The sequence below is a fragment of the Rissa tridactyla genome, chromosome 12 (genome assembly GCF_028500815.1).
Source record: "Rissa tridactyla isolate bRisTri1 chromosome 12, bRisTri1.patW.cur.20221130, whole genome shotgun sequence".
NCBI lineage: Eukaryota > Metazoa > Chordata > Aves > Charadriiformes > Laridae > Rissa > Rissa tridactyla.
The window spans coordinates 10394116-10412887 of record NC_071477.1 but is presented as its reverse complement, the minus strand read 5'-3'; the positions used below and the strand labels follow the sequence as shown (position 1 = coordinate 10412887).

At 36.3% G+C, this 18772-nt stretch overlaps 1 protein-coding gene across 16 annotated transcripts in view; it reads left to right on the top strand.

Annotated features, from left to right (window-relative positions):
- The window catches only part of NCOA3 (nuclear receptor coactivator 3), an 81608-nt gene that overhangs the window by 61791 nt on the left and 1045 nt on the right, over nucleotides 1-18772 (top strand). For 13 of the 16 annotated variants that reach the window (XM_054217950.1, XM_054217947.1, XM_054217943.1 and 10 more), the window contains 18 exons: nucleotides 744-844; nucleotides 1814-1988; nucleotides 2542-2730; nucleotides 2985-3086; nucleotides 3892-4032; nucleotides 5268-5415; nucleotides 6338-6726; nucleotides 6997-7880; nucleotides 9424-9559; nucleotides 10654-10842; nucleotides 11367-11606; nucleotides 13001-13127; nucleotides 13610-13781; nucleotides 14572-14868; nucleotides 15960-16064; nucleotides 16542-16767; nucleotides 16968-17142; nucleotides 17711-17852. In XM_054217950.1, coding sequence (XP_054073925.1) covers nucleotides 744-844; nucleotides 1814-1988; nucleotides 2542-2730; nucleotides 2985-3086; nucleotides 3892-4032; nucleotides 5268-5415; nucleotides 6338-6726; nucleotides 6997-7880; nucleotides 9424-9559; nucleotides 10654-10842; nucleotides 11367-11606; nucleotides 13001-13127; nucleotides 13610-13781; nucleotides 14572-14868; nucleotides 15960-16064; nucleotides 16542-16767; nucleotides 16968-17142; nucleotides 17711-17852 — 3938 coding nt within the window. The remainder of the gene's footprint in view (nucleotides 1-743; nucleotides 845-1813; nucleotides 1989-2541; nucleotides 2731-2984; nucleotides 3087-3891; nucleotides 4033-5267; nucleotides 5416-6337; nucleotides 6727-6996; nucleotides 7881-9423; nucleotides 9560-10653; nucleotides 10843-11366; nucleotides 11607-13000; nucleotides 13128-13609; nucleotides 13782-14571; nucleotides 14869-15959; nucleotides 16065-16541; nucleotides 16768-16967; nucleotides 17143-17710; nucleotides 17853-18772) is intronic. The other 3 variants (XM_054217948.1, XM_054217958.1, XM_054217957.1) reach the window with 3 other exon arrangements.

The window sequence follows — 18772 nt, the reverse complement described above, 5'->3', positions numbered from 1 at the left end:
TTAAAACAATGCTAAAAAAAAAAATAATCTTAACTTCTGTTTTTAAGGTTCTTCTAGTGTAATCTAGTGTATTCTAATGTAATAATTCTGTTTCTTTATAGAGTTGCGTATGTGATAATCTTCCCTTAGGATGTTGTACTCCTCTTGTGGTCTGCTTAGTGAGCCAGGAAGTATCACAGAACAAAGTTTACAATTTGTTTTCTGTAATTCTGCTGCTTGGTGTGGATTCCCATTCCACCTTCCCCTGCAATTGATTTATTTAGGATATTTTGATTCTTAAAATGTGATTTCATTGTATACATACATACACATGCACGCATATATTAACATGAGCCAAAGCCTTGTTGTAGAACAATGGTGATGGCATCTGAAAACTGGCCAACGACGATGAGATGATCAAAATAAAACCATAAGGAAGAGATATGTTATAATGAGTGTGTTTAATGGCCATTGAAAGGGTCAGCAGGGATTCATCAGACAGATGATCCCAAAAGCAGCAGAAGAAATATTGTTCACAAAACAAGTTGATCTTTAACTGTCAAGTCAATTTATGTAAGCAAAGGGTTTGGCATTATATAGCGTGACATTTTTTCTGGTCTTAACCAACTAACAATGTATGAGACTTCCTCTCTTATTCATGCTTTTTTTTGGCCTTTATTCACACACTTCCTAGAATCTGGCTTATAATATTAAAATCTTCATATGAAATGTTGCTTTACTGAAATGTATCTTTTGGGTTTCAGGAAAAGCAGTTTCTAATGATGATGATGTTCAGAAAGCTGATGTATCTTCTACGGGTCAAGGGGTTATTGATAAGGATTCATTGGGACCTCTTTTGTTACAGGCAAGTGTAAATCCCTATGGAAGAAAATACTTAAGGCAGGTGAAAATACTATAATAAAGCCTGCAATCCTACAGTAATAAACAGCATGCAAGAACTATATTGAAAGGGACAGGAATAAAATCTATCATGTTTTCTTAATTTTGCTGAAATTCTCTTCAGAATGAAAGAGAAGAATAGCATTTGGATTTTTCTCATGTTCTTGTGCTTCACTTTTTCCAGTAGTCATTAGCAAATTACTACTAAAGCAGTGCTTAGTAATACAAGGAATATTTTGCTTTTTCTGGAGGATAGGCATTAAAATAAATGGATAAGATTTTGCAAAGACCAGAGGTTTGTGATGTATTGGGGTTTGTGTTTCCAAATTGTGAAGCATTTTAAACAAATGTTGCCATCAAGTAAAATAATCTAATAATAGTTGTAAAAAAAGGTGCGTATCAGATAGCTTTTCTTTATTCCTAGAAAACCAATCCTATATTTACAAGTCTATTAAAAAGCACTTTTGAAACTTAACTGTTTTACATAGATATTGGAGGGTTTCTTTCAGTTAAGAAAATACAGTATTCTAAGATACGAATAGACCCCCTTACCTCGTGGTGGAAATGGCCTCATGTTCATGTCTTATGACTTGTTTCTACTGAATTTCTTCTTGTTTCAATTTGCCAGCTATCGAAATAATGTTACAAATTCATTATCTTGTGTTCAAATAAAGCAAGAATGAAATAAGAAGGCTGATTATCACTGTCAAAGAGCTCAATGCAATAACAAATGAACAAATTAATTTTTAATATTGAAATCATTCCTTACCAGACACAACTTTTCTCAGAGAAAAATGTAAAACTTCAGCTCTACCCTTGAAGAGAAATGCATGTATTGTAACTTGACATTTATCACCCACATAGTTTCTAAACTAAATTATATTCAGAATTAGGCAGTGTGTCTTATATGATATGTTGTCATGTTAATATTTAGGCATTGGACGGTTTCCTGTTTGTTGTAAATCGAGATGGGAACATAGTGTTTGTGTCAGAAAATGTCACACAGTATCTGCAATATAAACAAGAAGATTTGGTTAATACGAGCGTATATGGTATCTTGCATGAAGAGGACCGGAAGGACTTTCTTAAAAACTTACCAAAATCTTCAGGTAATAAAAGCTGACTTATTACACTGTTACCGAGCTATTTGAAAACAATCAGAGAAGAACAAAACAACTTGTAACGGATAACCTTTCAAAACAAATTACTTATACAAAGAATATTTGACCACAGAAGTATGTTAATCTTGAAAAATACTACTGTGTTGTTACTAAGGCACACCACCAGAAATCAGTGTGCCAGAATTTCACACGGTACTTTAGCCTTTGCAGTTTGTTTACCTGTAACTTAAAGCAAGGATACTAAAGGAACACGTTGCCTAAAGTCATAAGACTAGCTGAGGAAACTTGTTTTTTAAATATGTGAGTGACTTTTCAGCTCTCCTTCAAGTAACTGGAAGTGTCACTTAAGAGAAAGAGGTTTTTTTACTTGGTTTTTGATACTACTGTTCCCAATGTGTAAAACTGATGGTGTATTGAGAAAGCTTCTTAATATAGTCTTTAATCTCTATAATACAGGAACAAGGTATCTAAATTAAGAAAAATCAGGTATGACTTGATTTTATCTGAAAATCTTTATAAATTCTTACTGTGTTCTGTTAAGTTAATGGAGTTGCTTGGACCAATGAAACACCAAGGCAGAAGAGTCATACATTCAATTGCCGGATGATGGTGAAAACCTCTCATGATCTTTTGGAAGATGTAGGCAGCCACCAGGATACACGTCAAAGATATGAAACAATGCAGTGCTTTGCTTTATCTCAGCCAAGAGCTATGATGGAAGAGGGGGAAGGTAGGAAATTTTGTGGAATTACTGTGCGCAAAAGAAATCTCTGAGTAAAGCTTTTTGGTATTTGGTATGTGTTACGAAATCTGTAGCTTCTCCAATCCATTTTTAAGTAAGTAGGAACAGAATGCGAAAATGTAAATTCTTATTGTTTATACTTCCATTTTAACAATGAAGGATGCTTCAGCTATTTTATTAGATGCTTTAATAGAATAAAATAGGAGAGAAATTAAAGAAGAAACATTATTTTTTAAATACAGATTTGCAGTCCTGTATGATTTGTGTGGCACGTCGTATCACAACTGCAGAAAGGGTATTTCCAACAAATCCAGAGAGCTTTATTACAAGACATGATCTTTCAGGTGAGAAACGTACCCAAGATGAAGGTATCTTTTTTTTGTGTCCATGTGCTTGTTTTCAATAAATCAAGTAGGTAAATCAATCATGTACCTGTAGTGACTAGCAGAATTCATAATGAGAAGTCCCAGCTGGTTTTTGCAATATACCTCTGTTGGTAGTGAGGTATAATAACAACTGTGGGACATGTTTTCTGTCTCTACGCTAATATGCTATTGTTTGGCAGCTTGTATAAAACATTACTTGTGTTTTAACTTGGCAACATTTCAAGTGGTTGTCATTGTGCTTTTCTTTACATGTAAGAAATATTTTAAATCATAATTGAAGCTTGTATTTTTCTACAGTATGCGAGCTAATGTTTAAAGTGGTTTACGCTGTTTAAATTGAAATACTTATATAATCTGAATGGGGCTTTTTCGGATACCGGTTAGTATTTATGATTTTCATTTGTGGATGTAGTTGGTCAGTATTTTTGAAAATTTTACTGTGTATGCCTCCTTTGGGTGCCTGTAACCAGAGGCTAAAGTTACTGTTTTCTAAAGCTCTGGCATTATCCTGTGGGTACTTAACTTCCTCTTATTCAGTTACCTAAACCCCTTTGAATATTGTTGTTTTAACAAGCAGCATCATATTCTCACATAGCAGATAATTCATAAATGTAACTTCTGCATACTCAAAATTTGGTGTTAGGCTGATGAACAATTAAAATGGTGATATTGGAGCCTTCAGATATGTACCGTAATTATACAAAAGGATTGGCATAGTAATATAATAAAGAGTTTAACTTGTGTATTTTCTTTCCTGTTACAGGAAAACTTGTCAACATTGATACAAACTCATTACGGTCTTCCATGAGACCTGGCTTTGAAGATATAATTCGTCGGTGTATTCAGAGGTTCTTATGCCATAATGATGGACAGTCATGGTCAAACAAACGCCACTATCATGAAGGTAAAAATCTGTTTGCAATGTTGGTCGTAATGCTTCTCCTAATGGCTGCGTTTTTTTTCTGACAAACAAAAATGCTGAATTCTGCCTGTGTTCATTTTTTTCATATTTTTTGGTAGTCTTAATTGCTGTGACTCATATTTACAAGCTGAAGGAGGATGACCTCTTGAGAAATAGGAATTCTGATGGAAGTTATTTGGTTTTTCCTAATGTGTCTCTTTTGATAATTTCCATGGAAAATATCAGATACACGATCTGGGAGCCTGAAGCAATCTGTTTTTCCACAGATGGATATAGCAATTACAATGACAGCTATATTTCTGTAGTAACATGCAATCCTTAATTATCATTAGCTTGTTACCTTTGTTTAACATGAGTTTGACTTTCTTTTTATTTTAATTCATCCTTTCTTTTGTTAAAGGGTAGCTCACTAAAAGTGATAAAGTTGTGTTGATGCCGTTTTCTTATTCAAGACAGAAGGGTTCAAAATATTTTCGGTGTTCCAGTGTTAGGTATTTTGTAATGCTAATTTGATAACCTTGATAGATAAAGTGAAGTACAGCCACTGTCTTCAGTAAGAAAGATGACATTTTCTAAGTTTTCTAAACTCTAGTCTTTTTGAAGGATTCACAAAGTAATTCAAGCAGAGGGGATATTAAATAAAGAGAAACTCATACTGGCAGAAAATGAAGTTTCCATTCCTCTGGAAATTCTTCAACTTGACTGATTAAATAAATCCTAAATTAACAAGGAATTTGGAGCTCAGATTAAAAGCAGTGGTTTCCACAATTTTTTTGATTGAAATAAAACTTCTAAACTGAAAAATACTTCATCTGAAGGCTTCCAAGTTTCATTTCTGTTCCATATTAATTACCTGTATATTTTACTGCAATTAATATTAAAGTTTTGATTAGTCCTTCTCCCCAAGGAGAAACCACAGAAACCTACTAACCTAGCCTTGGAAGTCTGTTAACAAATGTAGAACTTTGCCAACTGTGCATGTTGAGCACAAAATACTACAGCATCAAAATAACCTTGTTTACTTTTGTCTTCCCTCTACTAATTTAGGGAAAAATGTGTAATACTTCCTTTTTCTGAATATCTATCTTGTGTGTGTCTTTTTTTTTTTCTTTTAAATCTTCAGCAAATAAAGGGTATTGTGTTAAAAGTCTGTAGAGTGCATATTAATAATTCTTGGGGTTTTAAATATGAATTGTATTTGTTTATCTCCTTTACAGCTTATACACAAGGTCATGCTGAAACACCATTGTATCGGTTTTCTTTAGCGGATGGTACCATAGTGACAGCGCAAACAAAGAGTAAACTATTTCGAAATCCTGTAACTAATGACCGCCATGGATTTGTCTCTACCCACTTTCTTCAAAGGTGAAATCAGTGGTATCTGTTTGTCATTTAAGAGTCATAGCTGTTAAAAATATATCTGACATTGAAGATACCTTAAAAAAAAACAAACCCAACCCAAAATATTTTATCTGATTAAAACTCAAACAGAGGGGGAATAACTTGGGAAGTAGAGTTGCATAGCATAGAAATAAATGTGTTAACCTGACACTGACACTCCCAACTTAAACGTGTGGCAGAAAGACAGTCACAGTCAGAAGAGAGGTTTTTCCTCAGTACCTCCATGGAGCCTGTATTCATTATTCTTTTGGGTTAACATTTATGATGATGAAACACTGAAAATAGAAGTGCTTAGTTACATGCCTTATCTTACTCTTTTTAACTGCAGACCAATTAAAAAGACAACAAAACCCCCTCAGATGCATCATTGATGACTCAAAGTTAAACGTAGCTTAAATGGCACTTCCCGTGACCTGTTCTTGTTGATTACAAGAATAATTGAAATGCCACTCTGGAGGGAATCTGTCGGCTTCTGGCATTAAAGTGCCTCCAGATGCTGAAAAATGAGTAGCTGAGATTGTTCAGGGCATCATTAGTGTGCACAGCAGAATGGTGTCATGCATTGACTCAGGAAGGGAGTAAAAGGAGGAAGATGTTTAAACTGATAAATCTGACTAATGACTGTCGATGAAAGCCTTTTGAAGGGGTGATACTATGTACGCACTTTATAACTGAAATCACCTAAAGGGCCAAGCACTTCTGTAATGAATAAATGAGCGGCATGGCTTAGTTCTGCTTTTGTGGAAGCTTGAATTCTCACTGCTCTCTTAGAAAAAAATGTTTGGAAAATTATTTAATAATGTTATTCTGTCTTTGTAGCACTTGATTCCAAATAAGGTTTTAATTTGTTTTCTTGGGGTTTCTGGGGATGTTGTTGAACTTACAGAGAACAAAATGGATATCGGCCGAATCCTAATTCAGTTGGGCAGAACATCAGAACACCGGTGGCTGGAAACACAAATTCTGTTGGTGGTCTTATGAACATGTCACCTGGTCAAGGCGTGCCAATGCAGAACAGGAACTATGGTATGGGAGATCCCAGTGCAGTGGGTCAGCTCAGCAGCACTCGATATGGAGGCCCTGGTAATATGGGGCCAGTGAACTCTGGACCCGGAATGCAGTCCTCTGCTTATCAGAACAACAGTTACGGCTTAAATATCAGTAGCCCACCACATGGTAGTCCTGGTTTAGCTTCCAACCAACAGAATCTAATGATATCTCCTAGGAATCGAGGAAGTCCAAAAATGAGTTCACACCAGTTTTCTCCAGTTACAGGTATTTTATTTTCGCTATAAGCTGTTTTTTGTTTTTGTTTTTTTTTTTTTAAGCTATCTTTTCACACTTTCATCGGAATCGCATCTCTAATCCTTTTAAATATTTCTAGATGACCTTATATATGTTACTTAAATGTAGTATACCTAATTTCATGGTAAAATTTTATTTTAAAATAATTAACTCAATGTGGCAGTCATACATAACCCAAAGGAAAAGTAGATACAGACAGTACTGTAGTCTAATAAGTGTGATCTCTGTCGTGTGATACAGGTATGCACTCTCCAATGGGCTCTGCCAGCAACACCGGCAACAGCACTTTCTCTAGCAGTTCTCTTAGTGCTCTTCAAGCCATTAGTGAGGGTGTTGGAACTTCCCTTTTATCAACGCTTTCTTCACCGGGTCCAAAATTGGATAATTCCCCAAACATGAGCATAGCTCAGCAAAGTAAAACGAGTACCCAGGACTCCAAAAGCCCTTCTGGTTTGTATTGTGAACAAAACCAAGTGGAAAGTTCCATCTGCCAGTCAAACAGCAGGGATCTCCTTAGTGAAAAAGACAGTAAAGAGGGAAATCTGGAGGCACCTGAAAGTCAGAGAGGACCATCTGAAAGCAAAGGGCATAAAAAACTGCTTCAGCTACTCACGTGTTCTTCAGATGAAAGAGGACATTCTACAGCATCAAACTCGCCTTTAGACTCAAATTGTAAAGAATCTTCTACCAACGTTACCAGTCCTTCAGGAGTTTCCTCGTCAACATCTGGAGGGGTATCCTCCTCCTCCTCAAACATGCATGGGTCGCTCCTGCAAGAGAAGCATAGGATTTTACATAAATTGTTGCAGAATGGTAATTCTCCTGCAGAGGTAGCCAAGATCACAGCTGAAGCTACTGGTAAAGACACGTATCATGATGCTAGTAATACAGCGCCCTGTGGAGAAGGCACTGTCAAACAGGAACAACTGAGCCCAAAGAAGAAGGAAAACAATGCTTTACTAAGATATCTGTTAGATAAAGATGATGGTAAGGACCCGCTTTCCAAAGAGTTGAAGCCTAAAGTAGAAAGTGTGGACAATAAAATGGGACAATGCAGTAGTTCTACAATTCCTACTTCTAGTCAAGAAAAAGAGATGAAAATAAAAACGGAACCAGCGGAGGAGGTACAGTATAATGTAAAATGATGGTAGCGAACAAACCAATATTTTCTTATTACAGTGAATGGGTAAATATAGTATGTGTATGTAAACATTTCTAAGAAAGTTCTGTGCAAATGGTGTGAAACTATACGCTCAGGTTTTACTGTAACTGAAAAAGCACAAAGACAACTACAGGAGATATATATATCCGAATATGCTGCACTGAAGTGCTGGACTAATGTTATCAAGTTATGGTATGATTAAGGTAGTGTATATTTAGAAATTATTACTTAAAATCAGATCTTTAACACCTGCTATTTCACATAGCACATGTTTATGTTTATGGCTTATTAGGAAATGGAGCTGTAACTGCCTCTGTAATGTGCAATACAATAGCAGAAGGTAAAACATTATTTTGTTTTGAAAATATAAACAATACACAAAAATGTGTAATACTTAAAATAACTATAGATTGGTTTTAGTTCATTCACTGTTTTTAGCACTCTTTTTCCTTAAATGAGGGAAAATATTGTTCCAAATACATGTATGTTCAGCATTCAAATAAGTACATGTATATTTATTTGTTTCAGTGTTTCTAGAGTTGAAATTACAAGAAATGTCGTGATATAGTAAACTATATATATCACCAAGGAACAGCTCTCCTCAAAGCAGCAGTACGCTTATTAGGGACAGCTGTTCTTAAAATTATAAAGCGTAGATAATATTTCTGTTGTATTTAGTTCCTAAGTCACATTTGGAACTGCCATAAAGTAAATAATACTGGTCAGTATGGCAGAGTTTACTGAAAACATGTTGATATCTTAGAACTTGGATTTCCCAAGTCGGTAATAGCTATGTAAATAAAAAATTACTGCCCAATTTTTGTATTAGCTAATGGCTGACTATAAATGAAACACCTTATAACATTTTTTTGAGTACCACTTATGGAAAAGTCACAACTGTGTAATAGTAACCCATGCGTAGTTTCGGTACTTGCTCCTGAGATCTAATTAACGTATTCAGAGAAGCTTATTTTGTGAAGATATGAATCCACTGTATATGCAATACTTTTTCTGTTAAAACTCATCTGATTTAAAGACGAATTTCTAAAGAAGGTTAGGACTCCAATTGACTAGAAAAATCTGTGGGTACTTTTCATATGTTGTTGTGTTTACCAGTGATCAAATAAGGCTTTTTGTGTATGACAAATACATGATTTATCACCGAATGGTAAACATTCTTGATGTTGTTTGCTCTCATTAGTGTTTTTATCTTTGTAATTTGTAATGACTGAAATGTTTATATTCATAGGTGCTTTTCATTTTATTTATGTGTACGTCCAGTTTTTCCTAATTCTCAAAATTAGACAAGCAAAATACTCTAAAAAAATATAGCTAAATGATATCTGAAGTTCTTAGGAAATTGAGAGATAGCCCAAGGTACTGTCAGTGAACTAAAACATTTGTCTTCCAGTTATATCTTTTAAGATCAGTGAGGAGTTAAATAAAAGCTGAAGGATAGGCATATGATAGTAAATAACCTTGCTATTTCACTGTGTCTTTTTCAGATGAGTGGAGACTTGGATAATTTGGATGCAATTCTAGGTGATCTGACTAGTTCAGAGTTTTACAATAATGCTATGTCTGCAAATGGAAATAACCTTGGAACAAAGCAAGCATTATTTCAAGGAAATGCCCTATTGGGTAAGGAATTTAATCTAATATCACTTTGGTTTTAAAATTAGGGTGGTGTTCTTACCTGATGTAAACATAATGCATCCTCAAATCCTTGGAGAATACTTTCTTGATCTCCTATATCTTCAAGGACAATTGTAATGCAAAAGGGCTAATTATGCTTTCATAGGCTATTATGTAAACTATTAGCTGTCTTGACGGCACTCCTCTGCTATATACACAATGAGTAACGTTAACTTCAGTTCCTTATTTTACGGTTTCTTCTGGGTTCATCTAATGTAGATTGCCCAGAGACAAGACATCAGGAAAAATGTTTTGTGAATTGTAAATTAAAATTGAGAATTTTTGTTCTTTACAGATGACTAGAGAAATAATACAGAATTGGTGACAAGCTTTTGATTTTCCACTTACTCTATGTGAAAACATCTTGTAGCCTGCAAATTCTAATCAGTTCTCCTCCTTGACATTGAAAGGGATGTTCTTCCTTAGTAGGAAGCTGAGTAGGAGGGAAAGATAACCTTGCTAATAGACCAGTTGTCACTTCCTTTTGTAATGTTGATTATATAAGGCAACCTAAGGAGGTGAAACACCTATCATGAAAAATGTAGAAACAGGTACAAGAACACATGAGGCCACTGACACTATTGGCTGTGGGGCACAGTAACTTCTGGGTTAATAAGTCCATGTAGCACACTGTGCTCAGGAACACACTGCACCTGGATTCAACTTGTTCAGAACCATTTGACTTCTTTCTGTCTCCATGTCAGAGTTGTCCAAAGGCTGGGCAGCCCGCTCATATATATGGAGGAGTCTGTAATACCAGTGTGTTTCCAAATGTTAAAAACATGGATCATTACAGAACTTAAAATGAACCTTTTTATGTTTAGGGCCAAAGGGAACTGCATTTTGCTTTTTCTGTAAAAGGTTCTATGTAGTCAAAATGTGATTTGTGTAGTGAGAACATAAGCAAAATAACTATTCCTGGCTTGTTCAAGGTCAAATATATGTGCCCATAAATACATCAGACTTCTTTTTTTTTAAGTCATCAATTGTACTTTCTATTTAAAACATACAGTTGCATGCATCTTTTAATTCTTCAACAGGTGTGAGGAGTCCCCAGTCTGTGCCGTCTTCTCGCCCACCTTTCACCAGAGCCATGTCTTTAGACAGCCCTGTGGGCTCAAGTGCTCCAGTGAGGAATGTCAACGCATTCTCCATGTTACAAAAGCAAAACTTGATGGGTGGAAGTCCAAGAATGATTGAAAGCCAGGAAAATTTTGGAGCAAATCTAGGTTTGTTGATCGTGTACAAATACATCTCATTGTAAAGGAAAAAGCTTTCATGTAAAAAATGTTGCAAAATTATAATTTTGGCTAGAAGAAACCTTAACATTAAAGAGTAACAATTTTACCATCAGTATATAAATACTTTTTAGTTTTTATTCCTAGCTAAAATTATGAGAACATGACTATTTACCATCTGTGTATTATTACCAGTAATTTACTTTTGTTTAGTAGTTAAATTATTTTTTACTATTTCAAGTTTTTAATGTTCTTGATATATAGAAGCAAGAACAGGTCACGATGGCAGTCAGTCATTAATATTTTTAAATATATTTAGATTAATATAGTCATTTGATGATTTAGAACTTGGCTTGGTAAGCTTTAGATGCTTTTGTGGTGAATTGCTCTGTCATTGGCAGATGGTCTTGTTGGTAAAACAAAACAAAACAACCCCTCCTGAAAAGAATACTAAGACATAAATACGTAAGGTATTCCAGATGAAAAGTTACTGTATTTTCTGCTCTTTATTATAGCAAGTGCTCCCAACAGAAATGTAGCGATGAATCAGCATCAGTCAGGAGAGTGGGGTTTGCCAAACTCAAAGGTGAACAGATTGGAACCTACAAGTTCTGCTTCGATGTTGAGACCAGGACCCGAGTTTAGTGCGTCCCTCCCCAGATCCTCGGTGGGTGGCTCCATGTCTGGGCTGCCCGTTCGTTCCAATAGCATACCTGGGACAAGACCAATGCTACAACAGCAAATGATTCACATGAGTAAGTTCTTTACCTTTTATTGTCCTACCTAGCACAGTCTCACTAGTTTCTCAGTAAGCATTCATCATCCGAATCTTCTCGGTTTTGGTAGAATACTAACTTTTCGTCCAAAGGCTTTTTGAGGTAAAGACTGTTTGCTGACTGGGACATTTAATGACTATTTTGTGTTCTGTTTGTTTTCTTCTGGTGATATCTGTGTGTTTCATGTACAGATAACTCATGCTGAGTCTCCAGGTTTTTTGGGGATAATTTCTGTGTATTTCTTTAGTGCAGTATTTCTCTGCTAAATTCCAGGAATGAAATGCTATCTATGATTATATGTGAAGGTAACCAGTATTCCGATTAATTTAATTCATTGTATTTGATATAGATGTGTTTTTGCTGTTAACTTCTTGGTAATCAAGGTTTTTTAAAGTTTTTTTTCTTAAGTATTTAAAAATTCTCACACAGAGTATCCAAATTTAATATAAAACCACATTGCAAATGCAGGTTCTCTATTCATGTTTGCATGGGAGAAAATAAGCTGCATGTCTAAAATATGAAGAGAGTCTTAAAGCTTGTGTTTTTTTTCTGTTCTATGTCCCTGACAAAGATTTAGCCTAGTGCTGAAATTGTCCCGTCTCATGTGCCAATGCTGGCGTGCACAAAAAGGGCCAAAATAGACAGTGGCGCTCCTTTTCCCTTTTCTTTATCATGTAAGGCTACCATGGTAACCAGCTGTTACCAGTTCTCATAGACAGACTTACTGTTTCAACGTGTCATGTGGATATAAGGGTAAACCAGGAAAAAATTTCTTCAGTCTTAACTGAGTCAGAATTCCTCAGCTTAGCTTCCTAGGAATCATTATTGCTAGGTGATTCCTACAAATATTGGGAAATAATGGGATGACACAAACTCTCCTATGTAGTGCTGTATGTCTCTGAATAGGTAGAAGGAAGGCTGTACTCCCAAAGAGTAAAATGTCATTATGTACCTTCTGTTTCTTTTGTTTTTCACCTGTTTTGGAATTTAAAATGCCAAATGTAGTTGATGTCACTATGACAATGTATATTTGCTAGTACCCAGATTTCATTGGCCAGAAAACTCACATTTTTTTGGATGTAAACTTGCTGTATCTGTCAAGTTCCTATTTTAGGGGATTAAGGATTAGAAATAGCAATTCTGCTTTAACAGGGTAGGTAGCAGCTTTAGATCACTGACATATTTGAATCTGTGGTCTGTTATATTTCTGAAATTATCTTGAGTGCGAGTTTGTGTATGTACATGCTTTAAAATGGAAAGCTCATGAAGCTGCTTGACAATTTGTGTGATCATCCACAACCTTTATGTGACCACTGGGAGAGCAAGATGACACCTTTGTTTTTTAAAAATCACACAAATGTTTTCCCTTGCAGGGCCAAATGAGATAAACATTGGCATGGGGGGGAATCCGTATGGACAGCCAGGACCATCTAACCAGCCAGGGTCGTGGCCTGACAACATGCTGTCCATGGAGCAAGCATCGCGGGGTTCACAAAACAGGTAGAGTTGGGGAAGGTTTTAAGATAAGTTTAAATCCAATTGTTCGTTGTTTGTCGGAAGAATTTAAGACCTGGAAAAAAATTAATGTAGCATATGCAGTGGGGATAACAGATCGGAGTCAGAATCTATTTCCATTTCTGCTGATGGTATGACACTGGATATCTTTTAACCCAGCTCCACAAAAGGCATTGCTAACAAAATCGATCAATCCTTGAGTTGGGAGGCACAGAGAAAAGAGGTGGGAAAATCTGAAATTATGTCTCTGTGGTACATGCAGAAGCCAGGAGAAAAGGGAATTTTTGTGTGTTCAAGGATACATGGCAGTTGACTGGACATTTTAGGACCTAAATTTGGGACTTAAATTCTTACTTCAGTCTTCTGGGTGATGATAGTATTTAATCATCTCCAGTTCAAAATATTATATAAAAACTATGTATATGCCTTTATAGTCCATAATGGTTGTAATGTTTTTATATTTGTAGACAATTAGTTAGAAACTCTTTGGATGACCTCTTGTGTCCGGCACCAAATGTGGAAGGCCAGAATGACGAAAGGGCACTGTTGGATCAGCTGCACACTTTGCTGAGTAATACAGATGTCACAGGTCTGGAGGAAATTGACAGAGCATTAGGAATTCCTGATCTTGTAAACCAAGTAAGCAAACAGAGATTTTGGCCATTTATTTTCCAAAAACCTGTGTTATTTTGTTACTTGAAAAGAAAGTGAAGAGGGCCTCCTCACTCCCTCTGTCTCCTCACCTCCTTGTCTTCATTTGCCAAAATCTGCCTTTTGAAGCACGTACATTGAGTAGTGATTTTAATTGGAGAAGCTGAAAATTGTTTAAATTTCTTGTACATTACAAAACCATAAAATGGCATTTTCTTATCTAAGTTTATTGTAATATGCCTTGGTATATAGGGTTGGTGTTTTTTTGGGTGTAAATCATTATAATTCTATAAGCAGCAAATTGTGTTGGGTTTCTTTAGTAAACTATTGTTAATTGAGCTTGGGTTGTGAAACATTTGACTGGCAGTGATGTGTTAGTGAGTAGGACGCTTCTGTCTCCTCCAGTTCCAGCTTGAATTTGCATGGATAGCAAATAGGAAAAAGAAATTATATGAATAATTTGAAACTTGCTAAAAACCACAAAATCTAGCTGTCATTTCTACAAATAGCAGTTCAAAAGTGCGGAAAGGCTTGAATAATGATACCGGTCTGCCTATGTAAGCAGCGTGCATTAGAACCCATTTAAAAAAATTATTATTATTAATAATAATTTTTGCTATTTCATTTGTCTGGAGACAAAACTAATAGTAATCTGCCCATGCTATGTTCTACCCAAGAAACTATTAGTTGTTGTATGGTGTGTTAGCTTTATTGTTTCTTTCGGAATTCCTACTTAAAGAATATACTGCTAGTGAAAACACTTTTGTATCTGTTGAAGGGACAAGCTTTGGAACCCAAACAAGATTCATTTCAAGGTCAGGAATCTTCAGTTATGATTGACCAGAAGCCTTCGTTATATGGTCAGCCTTATCAAGGGCAAGGGGCAGCAATGCCAGGAAGTTTTAGTAACATTCAGGGACAACAGCCAACCTTTAATTCAGTGATGAATCAGATGAGCCAACAGAGCAATTTTCCACTTCAAAGTATGCATCCTAGAGCAAATGTGATGAGACCTCGAACCAATACACCAAAGCAGCTCCGCATGCAGCTCCAGCAGAGGCTTCAGGGGCAGCAGGTAATCTTTTGCTCCTGAGTTTACACTTTCTTCTTGTTTCAGAATGGAATAAGGTGCACACTGAATTGTGTTGCTTCATGAATGTGAAAATTGACATTACAGCAGATGATTGAAAGGACAAATCTTTCATTTTGACAGTGCTTTTCACAGCAAGTGCCTAATGGCTGTAGGAGTGAAAGAACCTTTAGTAGGACAAGGGTTTCTTCTTCATCAGCCTCCTTAGCCACAGATTGGATCGGTTCCTGCAGCACACATTATTGCTACTTTAAAACAATACTCTTGTACGACGTAGCGCTGGATGATCTCTTTATACATTTAGTATTTTTTCCGAATCTCACTGATAGCATTAAATGGCAGCTGCATTTCTCCTGTAAATCAAATGTTACTTCTTTTTCACTATGTTTTCTAACTAATCATTTGGGCTTACTGAAATATGGGTTTGCTTTCCCATTTATTGATTTGATGTCATTTTAGGTATTTTCTTAGGATGAAGTGTGAGAGAGTAGATACAGCCACATAGATCTTAACCCTGGGTTGAAAGCACGGCTTAAAAAATTGCCCCATGATTTCATCACTGTGAAAGCGCAGTCCTGATATCAAATACAATGTACAAACAAAACTCAGAAAACGGAGGTAGTGCTGTGTGACATGGACCTTAGGAAATATTGTGTTCTCTCTTGGTTCTTCTGTGACACTAATTCCATCTGTATGGGTTTGGAGTTTTTTGATGGAGAGGGAAGGAGACAGAATTTTATGATTTTAAGCAAAGCTAGTGGTTATACCTTTCTGCCCAAAACATTAGTTGGAACAAATAGGTAGTTTGCTATATATTTATTCTTAAAAGGTGCTAATTTTGAGGGAAGAAAAAAAAAAGCCAGTTAGTTCTACACTGTTTGGATAGTTTTTGTGTGCATTTGGGCTGCTTAACCAAGTATTTTGGTACTTCAGGCACATCAAACAAGGCAAAAAATCAACCATTGCACTTTAGGATTCGAGAGGTTTGTAAAGAATGTTTTTTGGAGAAGTTGCCATTACTTTATTCAGATAACTGGTATTTTCAAGCTAATAGTGCTAAAATGTCTTTTTCCAAGTTTATGAATCAGACCCGTCAAGCGCTTGAAATGAAAATGGAAAATCCAGTCAGTGGCAATACCTCAGTGATGAGACCAGTTATGCAGCCACAGGTGGGATCACAGGTAATTATTACACTAGCCATCTGAAACGGTCATTTTTAGACACATCTTTTACACATCTGTTTAGAATTTAGACCTTCTTTCATGGTCCCACAGCATTCCTTTTTGTTTTGTTTTTTTCCCCGGTACAATTAAAAAAAGGTGGGTTTTTTTTTTACTTCTCATTCATGAGATTTCAGAGGGATTTGTTCATCAGGTCATGCTATCAATACAGTGTGTCAGTAGTCTTTTCCATGTAGGATGTGATAGATAATCTACTTTATTGTTTGTTTAAAACTAATGACAACTTAATGAAAAACCTTTGCTATTTTGATGATTTTTGTACTGGCTGTGGGTTTTCTTAACTTTCTATTTGGGTAGTGGATATGCTGGGTCTTAGAGTTAGCAAAAGTGTAGGTGGCTTGATTGACTTGATTGAGTGACATGATTTAATTTGTTAAAGTGTTTTCTAATTTGATTTTTCTTTTCTTTGGGGGATAGCAGCAAGGTTTTCTTAATGCTCAAATGGTGGCTCAACGTAACAGGGAGCTAATAAGTCATCATTTTAGACAACAGAGGATGGCGATGATGATGCAGCAGCAGCAGCAACCTCAGGCCTTCAGTCCACCACCAAATGTGACTGCCTCAGGAAGCATGGATAGTGCTTTGACAGGCCCTCCAATGGCTCAAGTTCCTCCACAGCAATTCCCCTATCCACCTAATTATGGTACTAGTACTAACTTTCTTTTTTTGTCTGTCTGGTTTTCTTTTCCTTTTCTTCATTTATTTAAACTGCCTAAATGCCAATCATTCTGAAAATACTACTGTGAAAAGGGATGACTTTTTCCCTTCCCATCACTGCAAGAAGATAAACTAAAAATACTGGATGATGATAACTGAAATATTGTCTGTCCTTTGTCTCTTAAGGAATAAGCCAACAACCTGATCCTGCATTTAGCAGAGTATCAAGTCCTCCCAACCCAATGATGGCCTCAAGAATTGGAGCCTCCCAGAATCCTATGATGCAGCATCCTCAGACAGCAGCAATGTACCAGTCCCCTGAGATGAAGGGCTGGCCGTCCGGAAGCATGGCCAGGAGCAGGTGAACTTCTCAGTTATAACCTATAGGTCAAAAATTGTCTTTCACTTTGTCGGAAGTAGGAGCTATGTTAAATAGCTTGTACCAGGAGGACTTAGAAGAGGGGAAAATAATTATACCTCTAGTGTCTGCGTTGTCCTTAATCCTGCTCTGGCTGAGGAAGCAGACTGATTAAATGTATTGTATGCTTAGCTCCATTTATTCATATTGGACCTCTGCAATCTTTGTAACTAAAAGCAACATTTGGTCTTTGAATACTGAAAAAATAACTTGAGGGAAACACAGAAGTTCAGAATAGTGTTACAGTGGAGAGTAAGAAGAGTAAGAGAGTAAGAAGCCTCCAAAAAGGTTACAATAGGAAATGCATACACATAATTCTGGGCATGTCTAAAAATTCAAAATTCCTTTTGGGAGGGAAATTTCTGTTTCTACATTAAACAGATATTATGTAGAAACAAGTAAATGTAAAAATAGTTTTATCTTCCACGTGTTGCCAGCTGCTGTAGGGAAGGCAATATATCAATGTGTAAACTTTTTGGAAGGTAATTTTATTTGTCCTTTTGTGCTTCAGTTCTTTCCCCCAGCAGCAGTTCAGCCATCAAGGTAATCCAGCAGCGTACAGTATGATGCACATGAATGGCAGCAGTGGCCATATTGGACAGATGAACATCAATACCATGCCTATGTCAGGGATGCCGATGGGTCCAGATCAGGTAAGACGTACATAAAAACTTGATGAAAAGATCTGTTGATTCTTTTCCCATTGAGTAGAGCTTGCTTCAAGCCATTCCTCTGGCACAAACCTGTTCTCAGTTATCCTGTTTATATTTACGTCTGTGGAACTACTGTTTGTACGTCCCAAGAGATACCTTATTTTTGATGATGTTTAAATCAAATACATAATGGACCCAAGCTCTATGCTGTGATTAGCTGTTGACTTTGAAGTATCATAGGTAGGATCAAGGTTTAAATTGCACAAAGGATGCTTAAATACTTCTGAGCCTGGAGAAACCCCAGACAGCAAAAAACAGAGATTGTCAAAGTATCTTCAGCAGATGTAAAAGATTATATATAATAGCTCTTCTGAGTCAGACCTAGACTGCCGGTAGCACAGTGTCCTCCTCCTGGCAGAAGCTGATGATGATACTTAACCTTAATAATACCTTACAATACCTGTGTATGCATAGCAAGGAACTATGGAAATTCCCTTATTTAAGGAAAAATGAGCTACTAACAGGCACTGCAAAGGCTGGAATACTAAATATACTTTTGCTGTAATCTTTTCACAAAATGCCAAGGATGAGCAATGTAATACTGAGATAAGCTGAATTTATTCAAGTAGAAAGGACCTCATGGAATTTTGTCCAAGGTACGTAAGGAAGCAGCCAAAATAATCTCAGAACTTCTGGGGGATAAGTAAGTAAGGTATCGGAGGACTTTGATATAACAAGTACCCTTTATAAAGAAGGGAAAATGAAGGTGCAATGTCAGATTTTCCAAACCCGCGTATCATACAGTGAAGATAGATACCCAAATAACATGTTTAGGAAATTCTGGGACAGCATTTCTTTTCTACAAATTTATCTTCAAAGTGGAGCACTAAAATGCTGCTGTTCTGCTCAGAAGTTGACTG